Below are 16,706 nucleotides of genomic sequence, written 5' to 3'. Positions count from 1 at the left end.
GAGCAATTTTTGCTATTCTGAGCTACAAACAAAACTAGAAGAAAAAAAAAACAGTTTTGTAATGAACAATGAAACTCATTTTGGCACAAGTTGTAGTGTGTGTAACAATTAGCTGAATCAAAGTACTTTAAGGAAAAACCACAAGAATTCATATTTAGCTCTTTCAACTTCATTTTGTTGTTCTTTGGTAGTTATTCCTTGATTTAATGTTCATATAGAAAAAGCAGATGCATTTGAAAAAACCACACTGACTGGCGGAAGCACACAATAAATCAGAATGTCATTGTAAATTTGTTTCTTTTGTCACTTATTTTTTAAACTCATAACATAAACTGGAAATTTGAAGTTTTTATGTTCATAGAATTAGTAGAAGTTGATTTAGAATTATTACCTTAGAGGTACAATTATAAAGACTAAAACAAAAAACCTTGAAATATTTCATTGTAAATGTCACTGTTTTTGTTCACTATAATTTTACATGAAATCCAGCTGTTCCAGCTGTTCTGCCTTTTCCTTTTCACTGAACCGAGTTCTGGGAGAAGAAGCCTGACTTCATGAGATTTCTTTTGATTTCATCAGGTACATTCAGTCTTAAGTTGCTTCCTTGACTGAACTGAGTCGTCACACTTTGTTTGATCTAATTTCAATGGAGCAGAAGAGAGAGTGAACACTCTTGTTTTTTCACTCAAATATTTTTGTACGACGCCTGACTAAAAGCTTGGTCACGGTCTCGTCAGAGATTATCCACAAGCAGAGCAGAAAACGTCAAATGGACTGTGACAAGCATCGGCATGCAATCGTCTTCAAAACTGCTGCTTTGCTCAAAGGTAGACTGACGGATACTTTGAATTTTTCCAGTGTTCAGGTTGTGAAGTGATGTGTTCCGTGCAGCCATCAGATAATGACTCAGTACAAAGCAAAGCCCCGTGATGGATGATGACAACCTCTGTTTTCAGCCTAAGACAACTTGTTCTCACCTGGATGGATCGTCATGTTGCGGTCCATCCGCCGCTCGGACGTCTCGCACGTAATTCTGTCTGGAGCCACGCTGTGGATTTTACAAGGCTGGCCTGAAGAGAGACAGTCAGCGAGTGGAGAATACACTGATCAGGTTGAAAGCATCAGCTGCAAGTTTCATCTGGTTGGGTTATTGAATATGATGGTGTAAAGTATGTAATTTTTTTTAAGTAATATGGTTAAAACAACAGTGAGTCTTCAGTTGATGTTTAAATTCATCACCTACTTCTGATTAATGTTGCATTTTTTAATTTCCTGTTTCATCTGACAGTGATTTCATTACATTGTCCAGAAGCCAACATTCAGCTGAAACCAAACCCCAGCAACCTTCTTGAGTTTCAGACGTGGACGTTATCTCAGAGTTAACAATGCTTTCCATGACTCATGATTCAGAGAGCTGAACAGTTTGAACGCGGTCTGCTGTCTCTTCAATCGTCTGGAAGATCGCTTTGTCTGGAGAGGGATAACTCTGAGAAAATCTTCTTTTGTTTTCAAGTATGCACGCACTCTGCGCTGCTGACATGGATTATGACCGAGCCGCGACTTGACGCCTCAACAATGAGCCGAGGTTTGTTTTGAGGAGGCGGCATTGAAAGTTGTCATGGAGGTATAAGCCGGTGTGGAGGGTCAACACAGCGAAGCCTCTCCGGCTGATAATTACCTCCGACGAGCACGCGCGCTGGGCGATCGGTCTCGTCGAAGAAGCGCCCGTGGACGGTCAGCAGCGTCCCGCCCATGACGCTTCCCACCGAAGGAGACACCCCCGTCACCTCTGAGGGGGCAGACGGAAACGTTTCATCAGGCACGAAATCCAGGAGGGAAACATTTAGATGAAGAAGTATTTGGCGTGTCAGGTACCTGCATACGTCTGGAACATGTTAAGTTTTCCATTTGATGAAACCCAAAACAATTTCTTCTGTGGCAAACTCCTGAAGGAGCAACATCATCAGTGTGTTTAATAACTCCTCATACTGTATCAACGACTTTTGACAAGTTTGCAAATGATCGCTGAAATTAAATTAACTCAGCAGGACTGACTGGTTTATGTACATTAGGTGTACAGCGCTGAAGCAAATTTCAAATTCATACTTTCATTTCTCCCAAAAACATAATTTTACAACATAATAAATACAACAATGAAGAACACATAACAGTCAGGAGATCAATGTTCCGGAAGCATTTTACCTTCCAAAGTCATTATCAAGGATGTAGCTCCAATTGTGATGGCCTGAAGGAATGAAATTAAAACTGTTAAAAGACATTTTGAGCAGTTTAACAAGCTGCTGTAATCAAAATGTGAGGGGGAAAAAAAAATTATCTTACCAACATAAGTTCCTGTCATTTTGCAGCTCATGGATCCATGGTGAGAACTCTCATGATCCAGTTTCAGCCCATACCTTTACAAATACAGTTAAATATATTTTCACTACAATGCAGAACATCAGCTCACCTGGTTTTTTTCTGGTTTCATTTCACAATGTGGAATAATTTTATATGAAACGTTGGTGAAACGCGCAGCGTGGTTTACATTCATAATGCAGAAACAAAGGACTTACAGTTCGTCGGAGTCTTTTTTGAGCAGGTCACACGGCATCCCTCCCATGTAGGATCTGCAATCAGGTTTAGAATTATTCACTAGTTTCTGTAGATTGTTTAGATAGTGCGCCCAACTAATGTTTCACTGTATGTAATGCTCAATAACTCTGAGTTATGGGTAAGTGAGATGTTTCATTAATTACAGCGCTGCAGAGCTGCTGTCTCTCTCCACCCTTCACACTACGAAAATACATAAGCATTAGTATGATCGACATTACCTGTTACTATTTTAATACTAGTTTCTTTCTAAAGTCCTCAGTCACTGTTTATTTTGCAGTCTCTAGGAAAATACCATTACTACTTTTTGAAGATGTAACTAATGACTAAATGATTTGTGATTTGCAGTGACTGCACTGTGCTGTGTGTGAATTTATGAAGAAAGTTGGAAGAATTTTAATGCCTCAAATATCATTTTTATAATTATCATTAGTTAAATTGCACATAAATTTCATGAGCCTTATCTGGGAAACACAAACATTCAACCGATGTATGTTTTAGTAGCTTCTTCTCAATATTTTTTTAAACTTTTCTTTTTGCAATTCAAGAATATTTTAAAGCTTGAAGAAATATAAACTGTAAGGAAAAAGTGTTTGAATTTCACACCTGAGGAATCTAACGTTGAGGCCATTCGAGCTCTTGGCCGTGTTGCTTCCGTACACATCAGTGTAGATTCGTCCTCGCAGCGTCACGATCGTGCCTGAGGCGTTTTTTCAAAAACGGCACTTAGTACAAAAATTATAAAAGGATTCAGAAAAATATGACAGCGTGCTGCAGAGCCTGTACCTGGGGGACCGGTGACCGGACTCACACTGTCTATAGTGGGTGTGCGATACCACACCGTCTGTTAAGAAACAACAGGAAGAACTTTGTTTAAAACAAGCTAACAGACAAATAAAAAAACATGTCTAATCATTCATTTGAATTTAAGCATCTGTGCTACAAACTCACATAGAAGCTGCAGTGGTAGTGGCCATAAGCTCCACGGCATATCTTGGCGTTGGGAATGGGGACGCCGTCCACGCTGACGTGGACCACATACTTGTTTTGTGGCATGGGTCTGCAAGGACAAAACCAGCATTTTAGAATGGCTGTAAGCATATTAATGTAATGAAAGACAACTTAATTTCAAAGTACTTTACTTCAGTAATCACGGGCAGCAAAAACACAAACAGCACTCACACATTTCTTCATGCATCACTGTTAAATCATTGACGTTAGATTGCTTCGACTACTTTAGAAGCAGGTGTACCTGGTGTAGCACATGATCTGGTTGCCGTGTGTGGAGTCTCTCTCCACGTCACAGGGGACGGACAGCGTGCTGGACACCAGAGTCACACGGTTCCCAAACGAGTCGTCTTTTGGATTCAGCCGGAACTGTCCCTCCTGGGCAAAACCTGTCCAGAAATTCAATGGAAAAACTTAATGAAACAATCGCTGCATTTGCATTGTCGTAAACTGTACTTACACTCCTAAAAAACTAGTCAAATTACAGTTTACTTAAAAAATGCATTGAATTACATTGTCAGCCACAGACATTAGAGTCACAAGTATTAATATTCACAGCATGTTATTCTAACAAACCATCAACTATATTTAAATAATGAATGGTATCCAAATGAAGATGTTTTTCCTTGAACATTAAAAAGTTTTGCTATCAATTCTAGGGAGTGAAACATGATTTTAACAACAGTAAAGCTTTTCATTAAATTTGACCAGCTCCAAATTGATCATATTATGAGACGTTTTGAAGTTATAAATTGACAAAGGCTTTTTTATTAGCATTAACATAGCTACTTTTAAACAGGTCTTAAAAAACGTGACATGTGTATTACTGTTGTTTAGTAAATTTAAATAAGCTAAAAAAAAAAAAAAAAGTCAAGGGGGCCCAAAAAATTGTTAGAAACACCAGAAAGACAATGTGATTACATTAGTTATTCGTTACTTCCACCTTAATTGACTTTTTTTTTTGCGTAAGTCATTCAGTTAAATTCAAATTACATTAACTTTAGATGAAAGATGGACTGTCCCTGATGTGATAGTAATTTCTGATGTGGAGTCTTGATGCTAAAGTAAAATAAAGTGAAAGCGCTGCGTTACCTTCTCCGGAGATGGTGAGTCGAGTGGCTCCATTAATGCTTCCTCTCCTCGGACTCACCAAGTCAACCTGCTGAGCGCCTGAAAACAGAAAAGAAAATCCACATTAGACACGTTTTACACCACATGCTAGAGATTGCCTAAAAATTGGGTCTTGGAATCTGAAATGCAGGAGATTCAACAGTGACTGCATAAAGTTTGTGGAGTTAATGAAGTTTGCTGAAACTTACAGGCGCAGCCGCAGAGAGAGAGGAGCAGAGCTGCAGAGAGGACCGCAGAGCCCATCCTGACAGACCCTGGAGTACCAGTCCAATGTCACTGCTGCATTCAGGGGGAAAAAAAATAAACAAGTAAATACTAAATGAACTTTACAGCCAGTAAAATGTAAAGAAAAAAAATTACGATCGGCTGACTTGCTCTCATGCATGTTTAAAAATGGTCAAACATCAATAAAGGCAATTACATACTTCATATTACAATATGATTTGATTATAAAATAAAAAAAAATACAAAATGGGAGAGACTGAGCCTACCTGTTGCTAGTTTTTCAACAAAGGTCCTTCACCTGGTCACAGCTTGAGCAAGATGCTCTGTGTTCAGTGCAGGTAGCAGCTCCACCTCTTATTTATGAGGCGTTCAGGGTCCAGGAGTCCCGCCTCTGCAGGTGGAGACTGTTCTCATCAGGTCATCAAAACACAGTCACATCCCTCTGTGTGTCAAAACACGGTCTGGGAACCAAACCATATTGAACGAGAGCTTCAAACAGGAACTTTCAGATTCACACAGAATTGAGGAAGATGCAATGAAAGGAAGTAGAAAGATGTCTGATATTCAGCTTCAACAATGGCCTGACAGCCAGGTGTGTGTTTGCGTGTTTTGTGTCCACACACTCCGACACTCCTATTGTTATAAAACAAAATGCAGAAACAACATAAGCACCTTTTTTTTTTTAAAAAAACTCTAATGGATCAAATCAGTGTTGAATTTTAGTGATCAATTTAATAAAATTACTGATTAGCTGCACTAGAAAGCAACTTCATAAATTAATAGTACAATATAGTCTGTTTAAAAAAAAACAAAGACTGTTGGTCTGCCTGCAACATGCAGGCCCCTTCCTCTTGCTTTACAGTCAATTATTCAAAATTCAAATACATTTTTCTAATGTTGGTCATTCCAATTGCCCTCTGGCAGTGAGTGAAGTCCCTGGTCTGCTGTACCGCAGGAGACATGTCAATAACCATTTTACAAACGTGCTAAAAATGCACGGCGCCATGAATATGAGGCTGTTTCTGGACACTCTGCAGCTCAGGAATTTTTACAACATTATAATTTCAGAACAAAAAATTCTGGCAGCATCCACCAGCACAGACGAGATGAGACATGTGTGGCGTCACACTGTATGCAGAGTTGTTATTAGTCGACACAGACAACGTGATGGAAGAGGAATCACACTTTTACCGTAAACTCAGTGTTAATCATCACTCTGCACTTTTAACCCAAACACACATTTCCTTCCTCAAACATTTCCAAAAACAGAGGTGACGGCACTTTAATATCCTTCAGAACAGAAAAGGAGTTTATCTCAGAAAAAGCTAAGGTGCACAAAAACACATCTCTAAAGGCAGGAGCAAAAAAAAAAAAAAAAAAAAAGCCCTTTCACAAGTCCCTCAGGAATTTATGATCATAAAAAGTTCTGAAGAAATGTAAAGAGAATTCTTGATCAAGGAGGAGTTTGCACAAGTTTGGAAAGGAACCAGGTGAAACCCATCTGCGATGTAATTCTGGGATCATTTTAAGGCATCGTAAAAGTGTTTTTTTCCTTTCTTTTAGAGTTTATTTTGTATATTTTGTGCATCTCTGAGATTATATTATTCTTATTCATTCCATATCTGCTTTACATAATATCTGCTCCACCAAATGACATTTTTTAAATTAGAAAATGCATGGATTGATACCAGGTTTGAAGACCTTTATGAGTGGAGTTTGTATGCCTTCCCATTATGTCCATGTTCTTTCTCCTCTCTACTGGAATCAGGGTGAGAGACTGTCTGTCTGTCTGTCTGTTTTCCCCGGGATGGAGATGAAACCCACCCAGGATGTGTAGACCTCTGCCTTCACACAAAGTCTGCTCGCTTCAGCTCACTGTCCAACCCTCAGTCAGATATAATATGCCGGTGCTATTTAAAGTGAAAGTAATTCATTACAGTGTGACCATAAGCTAAAATTTGCCTAAAAGACAATTACCTCAATGAAACCATCAACCATCATGAGCTTTATTGTTTTTGCATCCTTTACTTTACTGTGTATTTTAAGTGCTAAACCTGAGCAGTCTTTTGCCGACAGATTCCTAAAATCTTCACACATGTTAGAAAAACTATTTTAAGCATGATTATTTACGAAACATTTCACAAGAACAGATTATGTATTCTTGACATGACAGAGTCACTCACGGAACATTCCCTTTGGGAAGGAAAAGATCATTGTCTCAAGAAATGTGAAACATTTTGACGTGGCGTGAGAACAACAACAACAATGATCAGGCAGACTGTAACAGGATAGGTTGTGGTTCTTAGTAACATTCTTTCAATTGCTTTTTTCAGCTTTAAGCAGCAATCGCACTGCTTAAAAAGACAAAGAGAAAGGCACTACTAAACATTTGAGTTTTCCTAATCATGTAGTTGCATGACCTTGAGCATTTCTTAAAGAAAACATTGATATCTACTGGAAGTCATATATAAAGACATTTTATCAAAAAAAAAAAAAAAAAAAAAAAATCAACCCCAACAGGTCCAGAAATAAAATGTATGTTCTTTTACATTTTTTGTATTGATACGGCAGCAGCTCATTAGATAACGAAATATCACAATGGAAGTAGAGTTGTGGTGTGTATTATTCATGCTTATATGTGGTTTAATGCAACAGTCATACGATGACAATTGCTAGTAAAATAACACACTAATTTTGATCAGTTACTGAATATTGCCTCTACAAAGCCAAAAAGTGAATGCTGCCAATCATACTAGCAAAACACATTGCAACAACTAGTTAGTTTCTCAAAAAAACAGATGTTTCCATTAATTCTTAAAGATTTCCTTCATAAATGAACTAACAGTTAAGATGTTTCAGTGCCATTGGAAGCTGGTGGAGACTAAACATGAAGCTAAAACAGAGAAGAGACTAGTTCATGTACAGAAAATGGTGTGAAGATAAATGGTGAAATTCCCATTTTTTGAGGTAATTGTGTGACCTTTTCCCATTAAGCTTGACTGAGTGCTCAATAAAGTGTTTAAACCGAAGTAACTGTTGGGCTCTCAACAAATACAAAGCAGCATCCCTCCAGTCATTTACTGGTATTTCATAATCGGAGCTGCTGCTGGTAGTCGGCTGAATCTGTGCACACACTGTCTTATATGTTGGATCTGTGCTGGCGGAATCAGTCAGAGCCACACTGGCCGCACGCTGCAGGATATGAAGACACACACAGCCCACACACAAACTCTCACTCTGCCCACACACCAAACACCCCAGTTACCTCATCTGAGAGACCAGCACGATCAGCATAACAAGCGCTGTTCGTGAAGGAATCGGGAGGATGAAAAGAGTTGAAACACAACCAAGCAGGTTTGGACAATGATACCGTCCCCTGAGTGATTACACAGAAACAGTCCTATTCTTAGACAGAAACATTTCAGAACTACCAGAGTGAGCTCATATTTTACTCATGTTTCACAACAGATTTGGAAACTTCTAGAGAAGAGAGTGGGGTGATTCACCTACCACTGTGTGTGTGATGAATATAACTTCTCTATAAGGAGACCTCAAATTTTAGTTAGTGAACACCCTAAAGGGGTGTTTGCGTGTTTATAGGTGCACAAATTCGACCACATAATGCAGAATTTGTGTCTTTCATAACTGACTTTTGACAGGTGCTGGGTCTATGCACATTTCTTACATTCTTATAGATGAACTAGCTTAGAGTTTGACAACGTTAGAGGACGAGAAAATGTCATTTATGTCACACTAATCCTATTATTAGCACAAACCACTCATCGGGCTGTCTGCGGTTAAAAAAGTCAAATCTGCAGTTCAGCCTGAAACAGCTCACACAGCAGGAATTACAACAGCAGTGACCAAAAATAGGCATGATTTTATTTCATTGTTTTCTTTTTTTTTTTTTCAAAATTGCAGCATAACAAACTTAAATCAATATGAAAACACATAATACAAAATAAAATTAACACACTTCAGCATTGCTCACAATGACAACACACATCAGATTGGATTTTAATCGTGTATCAATGGAAAGTGAAATAAGAAAAAGAAAGAAAGATGTCTGGACAGACTCGTTCACAAGGTTGCGTGTTGAGCTAGAAAAGCTCGGATTCTCTGCAGCAGCTCTTTCTTCACGCTGTCTGGAACAAGCGCTGCACAGAAACAAACAACAGGAGAGCACATTATTTCGATGTGCTGAAAGTGTGTGTAATATTTTGCACATTCACTAGACATGAAAACATTAGAAACATGAGTTTGAGGTGTCGCTGGTGATCTTAAACTGTCACTCTCTGTGTGTTTGTCCTGATCAGTGTTCCAGAGCACTGTGGCAGAGTGGTACAGAAGATAACAATCAGAAAACACGATTTTCTGTCTGGTACAAACATGTTCAATCTTTGGTTTCTCTTTATCCCTTATCATAGATGTTGGATTTTTATTTGTTCGGCATCTCTTTGTTTTGCGCTTCTGTTGTCTTTCTGTGTTCCTTTGTGGTCAGATCACACGTCTTTTGTTGTCTGATGCCTTGAAATCAATTTTGCATTCCTTCTCGGCAGTTTGGCGTAATTCTCATTTCTCTGTTGTCATTTTGTGACGCTGGCTATTTTTGCACAACGGTATTACACTGTAGTTATTTATGCGTCAGGGTTTTTCTTTGGTCATTTTCTACTTGTTGATCGTATTGTGTCTTTAAGATTCATCAGTTTATGGTCTTTTTCTGTGTTATTTTTGCATTTCTGTACACTTGATCTCTTTGCGTATAATTTTTTTTAATGATAAATTGTGTCTTGTACAGTAGTTTATCATGTTTTGTCCTTCGTTTTTCTTTCTGTAGGTCATGTGTCTTTTCCCACACATTACTTTATGGTGGTTTTGTCTCTCTGTTGCTATTTCATTTTTTTTTATCTTCAATTGCTTACCATCTCCATGTGATCATGTCACCTCTATTTGGATTTATTAAGCATATTTCTGTTGTCAGGTTGCATTTCTTTGAAGTTCTTTGTGCCTTTTACAATTCAGTTTTGGTTCTCTGTATGTTTACATTGCATTACAGTTATTTTAGGCCTTTTTGTGATCTGATGGTTTTTTATGAGCATTTTTCTCTCTTTTTTTGTTTGTGTTTGCATCTCAGTATGGTTGTTTGTGTGCCACCGGGTGCTTTTTTTTATATAATTAATTTAAGGACATGTGGTCATCTTCATCTTTAGGGATCAGTCATTGGTTAGTTTACATGTCTTTGTGATCTGTTGTGGGTTTTCTGTCCTGAAATAGTTTTGTTTGTACACAGTTGTGCCTCCTTGTGGTAATGTGGTGAAGCTGAAAAGGATATTTACGTCACCCGAACATTCAGAAAGGTCTGATGAAATACTTTAGTATAAACATTTTAATAGAGAAGTGTTGGGACCTGGATATCTGTACCATACCTCTGCCTTTCGGCGTGACTTCTGTGACCAGATCCTCCACTGTGACATGCTCCAGACCTTTTTCTCTGATCACATCTGCAACACAGGAGTCGTTTCCTTCAGTGATGCAGTTGCATACAGTCAGATACAGTAACGCAGTCTGCAGACACACACAGTACCTTTGCAGTGTGCTTTCAGCTGATCCTTCCAGCCACACTCCACCAGCTTCGCTCTGAGCAACTCTTTCAACCTGCGTCCACACATTGAGTTGACATGATGTTTATTGATCGGATCGCCAGAAAAAGTCGGTAATCCGCCAAATCACTGCGGAGAAAGGTTGGCTTACCGCTCCCGTTCGCCCATTTCTATCAGCTTCTGGTTGATTGCAGCCCTCATCTGGGAGTCTTTGCTCATGATCTGCCTGGAAACACACACGGGGACGGCCGGCGTCAGTCCGAAGGCAGCAGTGACAGATCGGCGCAGAAAGACTGGATTAATTTTAGTTACCAATCCGGTTAACGTTACCTTTGTCAGGATGGATCAGCTGGGGAACACCGTGTTCCGTTTTCTTAACGATTCCGCCGAAAACGAAAGATGCTCGTTGGTTCCGGCCTCCGTTAATCGCTCTATAAAATCCGATTAGTTCACGTAAGTTTTCAACAGCACTCATAAAAGTGACAACATTGCCTCCAATACTACACTTTTATTCAAAATTGCCCAAATACTGAATTTCCCCTTGAGTTACGAATGCACAAATCAAATTTCTCTTGTTTTAAAAGATGATTTTTTTGCTCTTTTTTTTCCCTAGAATTGTGACATGTTTTTTTTCGGATCCTAACTGTCTGTAGGTCCTAAAATACTAGGTCTGAATACTGGTTCAATAAGTAGATTGTTATTAAAATTACAATGCACCTCATCGACATTTAAAAATGTATGTGATTATACAGAAATGGAACAAAACAGCTATGTTATCAGCTGTAACTTTATATTCCTCACTAATTTAATTTTATGTGTTAGCTGCAAATATATTATTTTTAAAAAATGAAACAAAATCTGTTAGACGTTTGAAGGTCCAGTAAACTCCTGATTTGGAGTAATAAGGTCTTGAAAAATGATATAAAAGTTCAATAACATATAAATGTTCAAAAGTAGCATTTGCGACTATATCAAACAATTCAAATAAAGCTTAAAATAAGTGAACATGTATTTTATGCTATAGGACTGAGAACTCAATTTCCCATGAGCCCTTTCGGAGATTGTTGTTCGCAGTAATTTGCTCCGTGTTGAAACAAAAGAGGAAACGCGTGTTCTCCTTCACATCATCATTTACCTGTCAGTAACCTGGAGGTGTTCTGATCAAAAACAGAGGCATGGCGGCTTCTAATTACTCTTTAAAGGTCAACAGAGACCTGCTGGACCCCAGCTTTGAGAGTTACCGGTTGTCTCTGGACGCCATACCCACGTATAACGTGGAGCTGGACGCTGGTGAGAGAAACTAACTTACTGTCCTGCTAGCTTAGCACTGACAGGCTCTGGGTTAACCTCAGATTGTTAAACTAAACCAGCTACCTGGATCAGTTATCTTCAAGATGCACAAAGCTGCAACCTGGTGGCTCAATGTAGGGTTCCCGGACTTACAATTATACCTGAGGGGGCATAACTTAACTGAGATTTTGTATCCTAAATAACAGCAACAAATAATCACAGTTTATACTTCATGCGCGACTTGCAACAGCACAAAACAAGAACATTTACTGTCAAATATTTAGATTGCTCATTCAGGTTTAAATTGTTTGATTTAGCAGTTGTTTTAGAAAATTGTAATACATGCTTAATGTAATAAATGCATATGTGTACGATGGTCCTGGATCTTGGACTTGCAATTTTTTTTTAACGTCTATTTCATTTGTGATTAACCACACATAAACCAAACAGGCCGCACGGTGGAGCAGTTAACGCATTCATTTGAACCCACAACACTCCCGCCTCAAATGCATTCCGTGCTGTGTGGAGTTTGCATGTTCTCCCACAATCCCAAAACATGCATATGAGGTGAATTTGTGACCATAACCTGCCTCTGTGTGTGAAATTGTGTTTGTCCTGTGGTAGACTGACAATAAAGCAGTATTGAAGATGGATAAATGCAAAAACCAAACCACGCAAATTTACTTAAAACCTTGTGATATATTGATTGCTGGTCGTACATGATGACTCAGTTTCACTTTTGTTTTAAAAGGTTTTTATCATTACTTTCAATTAATTTCTTGTATTTTTTTCTTCTTAACTAATCAGCCACAGCGCATCTTTGAGAGCTGCACAGTGACATGCACAGATGTTGTTCTTGTAAACATTATTCCAGCTCCATGTGTACAAAAACACGTAACTATGAGCGCAGTTTGATGTTGTCCTTGTTTCCTCTGTTGCAGCTGTGGAGGAGGTGAAATTAAAGGATACTCAGTACACCCTGGAGCACATGCGTGCTTTCGGCATGTACAACTACCTGCACTTGGACCCCTGGTATGAAGACAGTGTTTTATTTGTGGACTGCAAAGGGCGTGTTCTCAGTCTCACTGTCACTTTGGTGAGTGTTTTAGAAGTCCAGGTGCACTCATGCATTAAACCTTTTTGTTTTTTCACCAATGTGTACGCTGATTTTGATAATGCAACCATGGCTTTATTTGTTGCCTTTAACTGATGCACCAGCAGGTGGTGGCCAAATACTTGTGGAACAGCAGTATCCATGATGTATGACAAAAAAAGAAAAGAATCCAAAGCAGTTAAAGAAATAAACAATTTTAAAAACACCATATTAATGCAATCTTATTAATCTTTTTTGATTTTTCAGTCTTTGTTTGTGCGGCAAAAAAAGCTAAATTAGAGACATGTCGAAGAAGTCAGGCCTTAGTATGAGAACAGCTTTTTTTGTTGTTGATGGTGTGATTCATTGCAGTGGATAAAGTTTTGGATGAGCACTTGTGTGAGTTGTCATTACTCACAGGAGAGATGATCAAACTATCTCTACCCTCTGATCCAATATTGTTACCTAATAAGACGTTAATACGAGGAGAAATCATCTTAATGACCTTTTCCAACCGAGACTTCTTTTATGTCCGAGCTATCATTGCCATAATTAGAGATAATTGAGGCCTTATTTAAGGTATTTTAAAGTCTAAACCTCCCCGAATAATGATGATCAGGCTATAATCCTGAGACACGGTATGTCTGGCTTTTCAGTGCCATCATTAAACAACTCTGGATGGAAATGTGTTGCTCAAATCCTAATTACAATGATCGCATGATAATTACTGTCCTTGACAGGCTTTTTGTGTCAGCTTGTGTGGCTCGACACATTGTGCAGAGGTGGCTGCCGCTCCGTTTGCGGCATTGAAGGCGCGATGCTGGAGAAAATGATGTCAAAGGTGCATCGCACATTAGGTATCAATATAATGCTCCATGGCAACAGCTGGGCAGCGGCTGCTCGCCGCCTTTTAAAGACTTGATGGTATGAGTGATGCTCATGTGGTCTATTACTAACAAGGCTCTCAAGACTGTTGAATCACACACGAAGCCGCGTCACATGGGCGGCCACATGGCATCGAAACATCACCCCGATGACCACGTGTTGTTTTCTGTTCTCTGGATTTCATAGTCAATGCATTTTTTTTCTCTGTTGCTTTAACAATGACAACATGATGAGGGATTGTTTTTAATGATGTGCTTTTGTGTGACATGTTAATTACTGAAATTCTTGGGGGATCATTGAAGACGGAGGCAGCGACCTTGATCTCTTCAGTTCAAAGCTTCAGTCTCATTAAAGTCCTGTCTGTGTGTCGCCTCTGGATTGTTGTCATTCGTTTGGTGGCTGTGTGAGCATTTTAAATCATCCGCAGCAATTCTTCAGTTGTAGCGCTGAGCTTGTCAAAGCAGTCTTTTTTTCACCATTGAACCAACTGGAGCAAAAATGTTTACCGGTAGAGAAGATTTGCTGCTTTTCTTCATCACCGGTTACAATAAACTGACCTTTTCTCTGTAAATCAGCTACAGTAATTGGACAAACGTGTTATTTCAGAAAGTATAACAGGCATTTTTCATTGTTATTTGGTTGATACAAAAAGATAAGACACACATTTACCTCCACAGGCAGACCAGTCAACATAATATTCATGTCTTAACTAAAAATCAAATGGAGAAAACATGCTCATACAAATTGAGATCATGAAAAGTCAACACATTAAAGAATGCTAACCACTGTGTGGCTGAACATTCAGAACACGGCCGCATCGTGAATCATCTTTTTCTCGGTCCACACATGTAGAACCAGCGTGTGTTTAAACATATCACTTCGTTTTCTGTGGTGTTATTCCAGGACACGGCTCTGGGGAAGCCGAGAGAGGTTTTCCGGATAAACACGGAGTCCGCCCGGTGTGAGGACCGCCTGTGCGCCTCCCTCAGCCTCACCTCTGCGACCTGGGCCGCCCTGTCCGATGGCAGCGGGAGACTGTACCTGCTGCGCACCGGCAAGCGGGGAGACAGCTCTTTTGCAAAGTGGGAAGTAAGTTATTGACAGGAGAATGTGTCTGGAAGTCACGTCCGACACAGCTTCATCCAGTCTGGGGTCAAGAGGGACAGTTCAACACCGTCATTTTGCTTTTTCGGTTTGACACCAACATTTATCAGCATTTGTGAGTGATTCTCGTCAGTCATGTTGTTCCTGTGTGAACGGTTAGCCTGGAGATGTGTTAATGTCTGGAAAATAAGTGTTCACTTATCAACAAGTGGTGAAAAATGAGTTGTGCTCTTTTTGCATCAGTATTGGGGGGGGGAAAAGAGATGATTTCAACACCTTGTTTTACCTGATCTCAAAAGGTGTCTTGATGTGTGAGACAAAGCAAAATGAATGTAATTTCCAAAACAGTTATGAAATAGGCAATACAGTGTTATATTTATTCTTATCTGATCTCAAAAAGCCAAAACCAGCCGTGAAGTGATCTTATTAGATTTCCTGTGAATCTGACACTTCACACAGCAGATTTCTCTGAAGCTCTTTCTTTTCTCTTCATGAACACCGGGGGAGATTTCCCTTCATTATAATGAACATGTGCACTGCAGTTTACTTTGAGGCCGTCCCCACATGTGTTTTTCTGCTGCTGCGGTTCTCGACAGAGTCAAACCTTTGAAGAAAATCGTCCCGAGCACATCAGAGCCATTCACTCCTGCCGAGGAAAATGAGCTAAAAACTACCGTTTGTTCAGATAGTCTAAACGGGCTCCGGCCAGTTGTGTACCGTCCACTGGGCTGTGCTTGTACAGGCCTTAAGACGCCACACTTACAGATGATTTAGAGTCTGATCCGCTTCAAATAGAGGAACTTTGCAGATGGGAGAAATTTGGAATGTTTTCCACACAGAGGCCGACCTCTAAAAGAAAGTGTTCTTGCCGTGAGGTGAGACTGGAGTTTACGTTTTACATGGAATAGTATTCAGAATTAATGGAGCTTTTGTCTGGTTTTTTTTTTTGTTTGTTTGTTTTGGATGCATGATATTTGCAAATGTTATGTAATCGCTGCCTGTTTTGTTCAGTTCTCCTTTGAAAAAGAAGGTTTTGGTCTCAATTGGCATTTTCTGGAAAATAAAGGTTATAAAATAACAACAACTCAAGTGCAAAAAGCTGCTTTATTAAAAGCTGCAACAGTTTTTTTCAACAAAATATATCCCAGTTAATATCCGATACTGTGTGTGCAGCAGTTTTATTCTCCTACATGCTGTATGAATGGAGGCCAAATGACTCCAGCAAAGTAAACTTTGACCCCAGTAGTCATGCTTTTCAGTTATTACTGCCTGACCTAACCAGTGGTCTGTGTGGATCAGAGACCATTGGAAACATATTAAGACAGTCTTCCTCACTGGGAAAGGACAAGATCTGTGCAACTGCAGCCAAAACTAACAAATATCCCTCCTCCAAATGAAAACTTTAATTCTGAGAGGCAATAAAAGGCAATAAAAAGTACGAGTCATCGACAGAGATGCTCATGAAACTCTCTGCCTGCAACTTTACAAACTGTCAGAGTCGACAATGGAAGAAAAGCACAATGGAGTGCATGTATAGCTATACAAGAGGATGCATCGCAACTGAATGTTGACGCACGTAATTAACTCTTTAGCTCTCGGTTGTTCTGGTCCATTATAAGCTCTTCTCTTATTTCCCTGTGTCTTATCAAAATGGCATTTTCAAACCGTTATGCAAATTAGACTTTTGGAGCCGGTCTCTGTTTCGGAGAGGCTCAGCCAGCCGTTGGAAACTGGCTGCAGCAGCATTAAGGGAGGAAGTC

The 16,706-nt window shown here is 39.4% G+C and overlaps 3 protein-coding genes across 4 annotated transcripts in view; 1 reads left to right on the top strand and 2 right to left on the bottom strand.

Moving 5' to 3' along the window:
* The window catches only part of pkhd1l1.1 (PKHD1 like 1, tandem duplicate 1), a 42,498-nt gene extending 37,196 nt beyond the window's left edge, over positions 1–5,302 (bottom strand). Inside the window, exons 1-13 of the mRNA XM_030120509.1 lie at positions 5,241–5,302; positions 4,938–5,028; positions 4,711–4,788; positions 3,863–4,007; positions 3,562–3,670; positions 3,397–3,454; positions 3,217–3,310; positions 2,574–2,627; positions 2,341–2,414; positions 2,203–2,245; positions 1,876–1,946; positions 1,679–1,789; positions 978–1,070 (exon numbers count right to left, since the gene is read on the bottom strand). Coding sequence (XP_029976369.1) covers positions 978–1,070; positions 1,679–1,789; positions 1,876–1,946; positions 2,203–2,245; positions 2,341–2,414; positions 2,574–2,627; positions 3,217–3,310; positions 3,397–3,454; positions 3,562–3,670; positions 3,863–4,007; positions 4,711–4,788; positions 4,938–4,992 — 985 coding nt within the window. The 5' untranslated portion in view covers positions 4,993–5,028; positions 5,241–5,302. The remainder of the gene's footprint in view (positions 1–977; positions 1,071–1,678; positions 1,790–1,875; positions 1,947–2,202; positions 2,246–2,340; positions 2,415–2,573; positions 2,628–3,216; positions 3,311–3,396; positions 3,455–3,561; positions 3,671–3,862; positions 4,008–4,710; positions 4,789–4,937; positions 5,029–5,240) is intronic.
* Positions 5,303–8,837: 3,535 nt separating this feature from the next.
* LOC115409522 (transcription and mRNA export factor ENY2-2) lies at positions 8,838–10,956 on the bottom strand. 2 transcript variants are annotated; one of them, XM_030120744.1, is made up of 5 exons: positions 10,905–10,956; positions 10,726–10,800; positions 10,559–10,629; positions 10,401–10,475; positions 8,838–9,131 (listed from the first exon to the last, which is right to left on the bottom strand). In XM_030120744.1, the coding sequence occupies exons 2-5, from the start codon at positions 10,791–10,793 to the stop codon at positions 9,055–9,057; spliced, it is 291 nt and encodes a 96-aa protein (XP_029976604.1). In that variant the 5' UTR covers positions 10,794–10,800; positions 10,905–10,956; the 3' UTR covers positions 8,838–9,054. The 2 variants fall into 2 exon arrangements, with proteins under 2 accessions (XP_029976604.1, XP_029976605.1); XM_030120745.1 differs by lacking the exon at positions 10,905–10,956 and having other exon boundaries at positions 10,726–10,898.
* A 718-nt stretch (positions 10,957–11,674) lies between these two features.
* The window catches only part of nudcd1 (NudC domain containing 1), a 41,485-nt gene continuing 36,453 nt past the window's right edge, over positions 11,675–16,706 (top strand). The window contains exons 1-3 of the mRNA XM_030121184.1: positions 11,675–11,864; positions 12,806–12,960; positions 14,746–14,931. Of these exons, the coding sequence (XP_029977044.1) occupies positions 11,750–11,864; positions 12,806–12,960; positions 14,746–14,931 (456 nt within the window). The 5' untranslated portion in view covers positions 11,675–11,749. The remainder of the gene's footprint in view (positions 11,865–12,805; positions 12,961–14,745; positions 14,932–16,706) is intronic.

The sequence above is a fragment of the Salarias fasciatus genome, chromosome 22 (genome assembly GCF_902148845.1).
Source record: "Salarias fasciatus chromosome 22, fSalaFa1.1, whole genome shotgun sequence".
NCBI lineage: Eukaryota > Metazoa > Chordata > Actinopteri > Blenniiformes > Blenniidae > Salarias > Salarias fasciatus.
The sequence above is the reverse complement of the archived record's forward strand: the minus strand, read 5'-3'. Positions and strand labels throughout refer to the sequence as shown.

What these genes read in the sequence shown, in the direction of transcription:
- LOC115409522 (XM_030120744.1), bottom strand. Translation starts at nt 10,793, where the DNA reads ATGAGCAAAGACTCCCAGATGAGGGCTGCAATCAACCAGAAGCTGATA. An exon ending in GAAATGGGCGAACGGGAGCG is followed by an intron (nt 10,630 to 10,725) that starts GTAAGCCAACCT and finishes GTGTGGACGCAG; the next exon opens with GTTGAAAGAGTTGCTCAGAG. An exon ending in GCTGAAAGCACACTGCAAAG is followed by an intron (nt 10,476 to 10,558) that starts GTACTGTGTGTG and finishes CCTGTGTTGCAG; the next exon opens with ATGTGATCAGAGAAAAAGGT.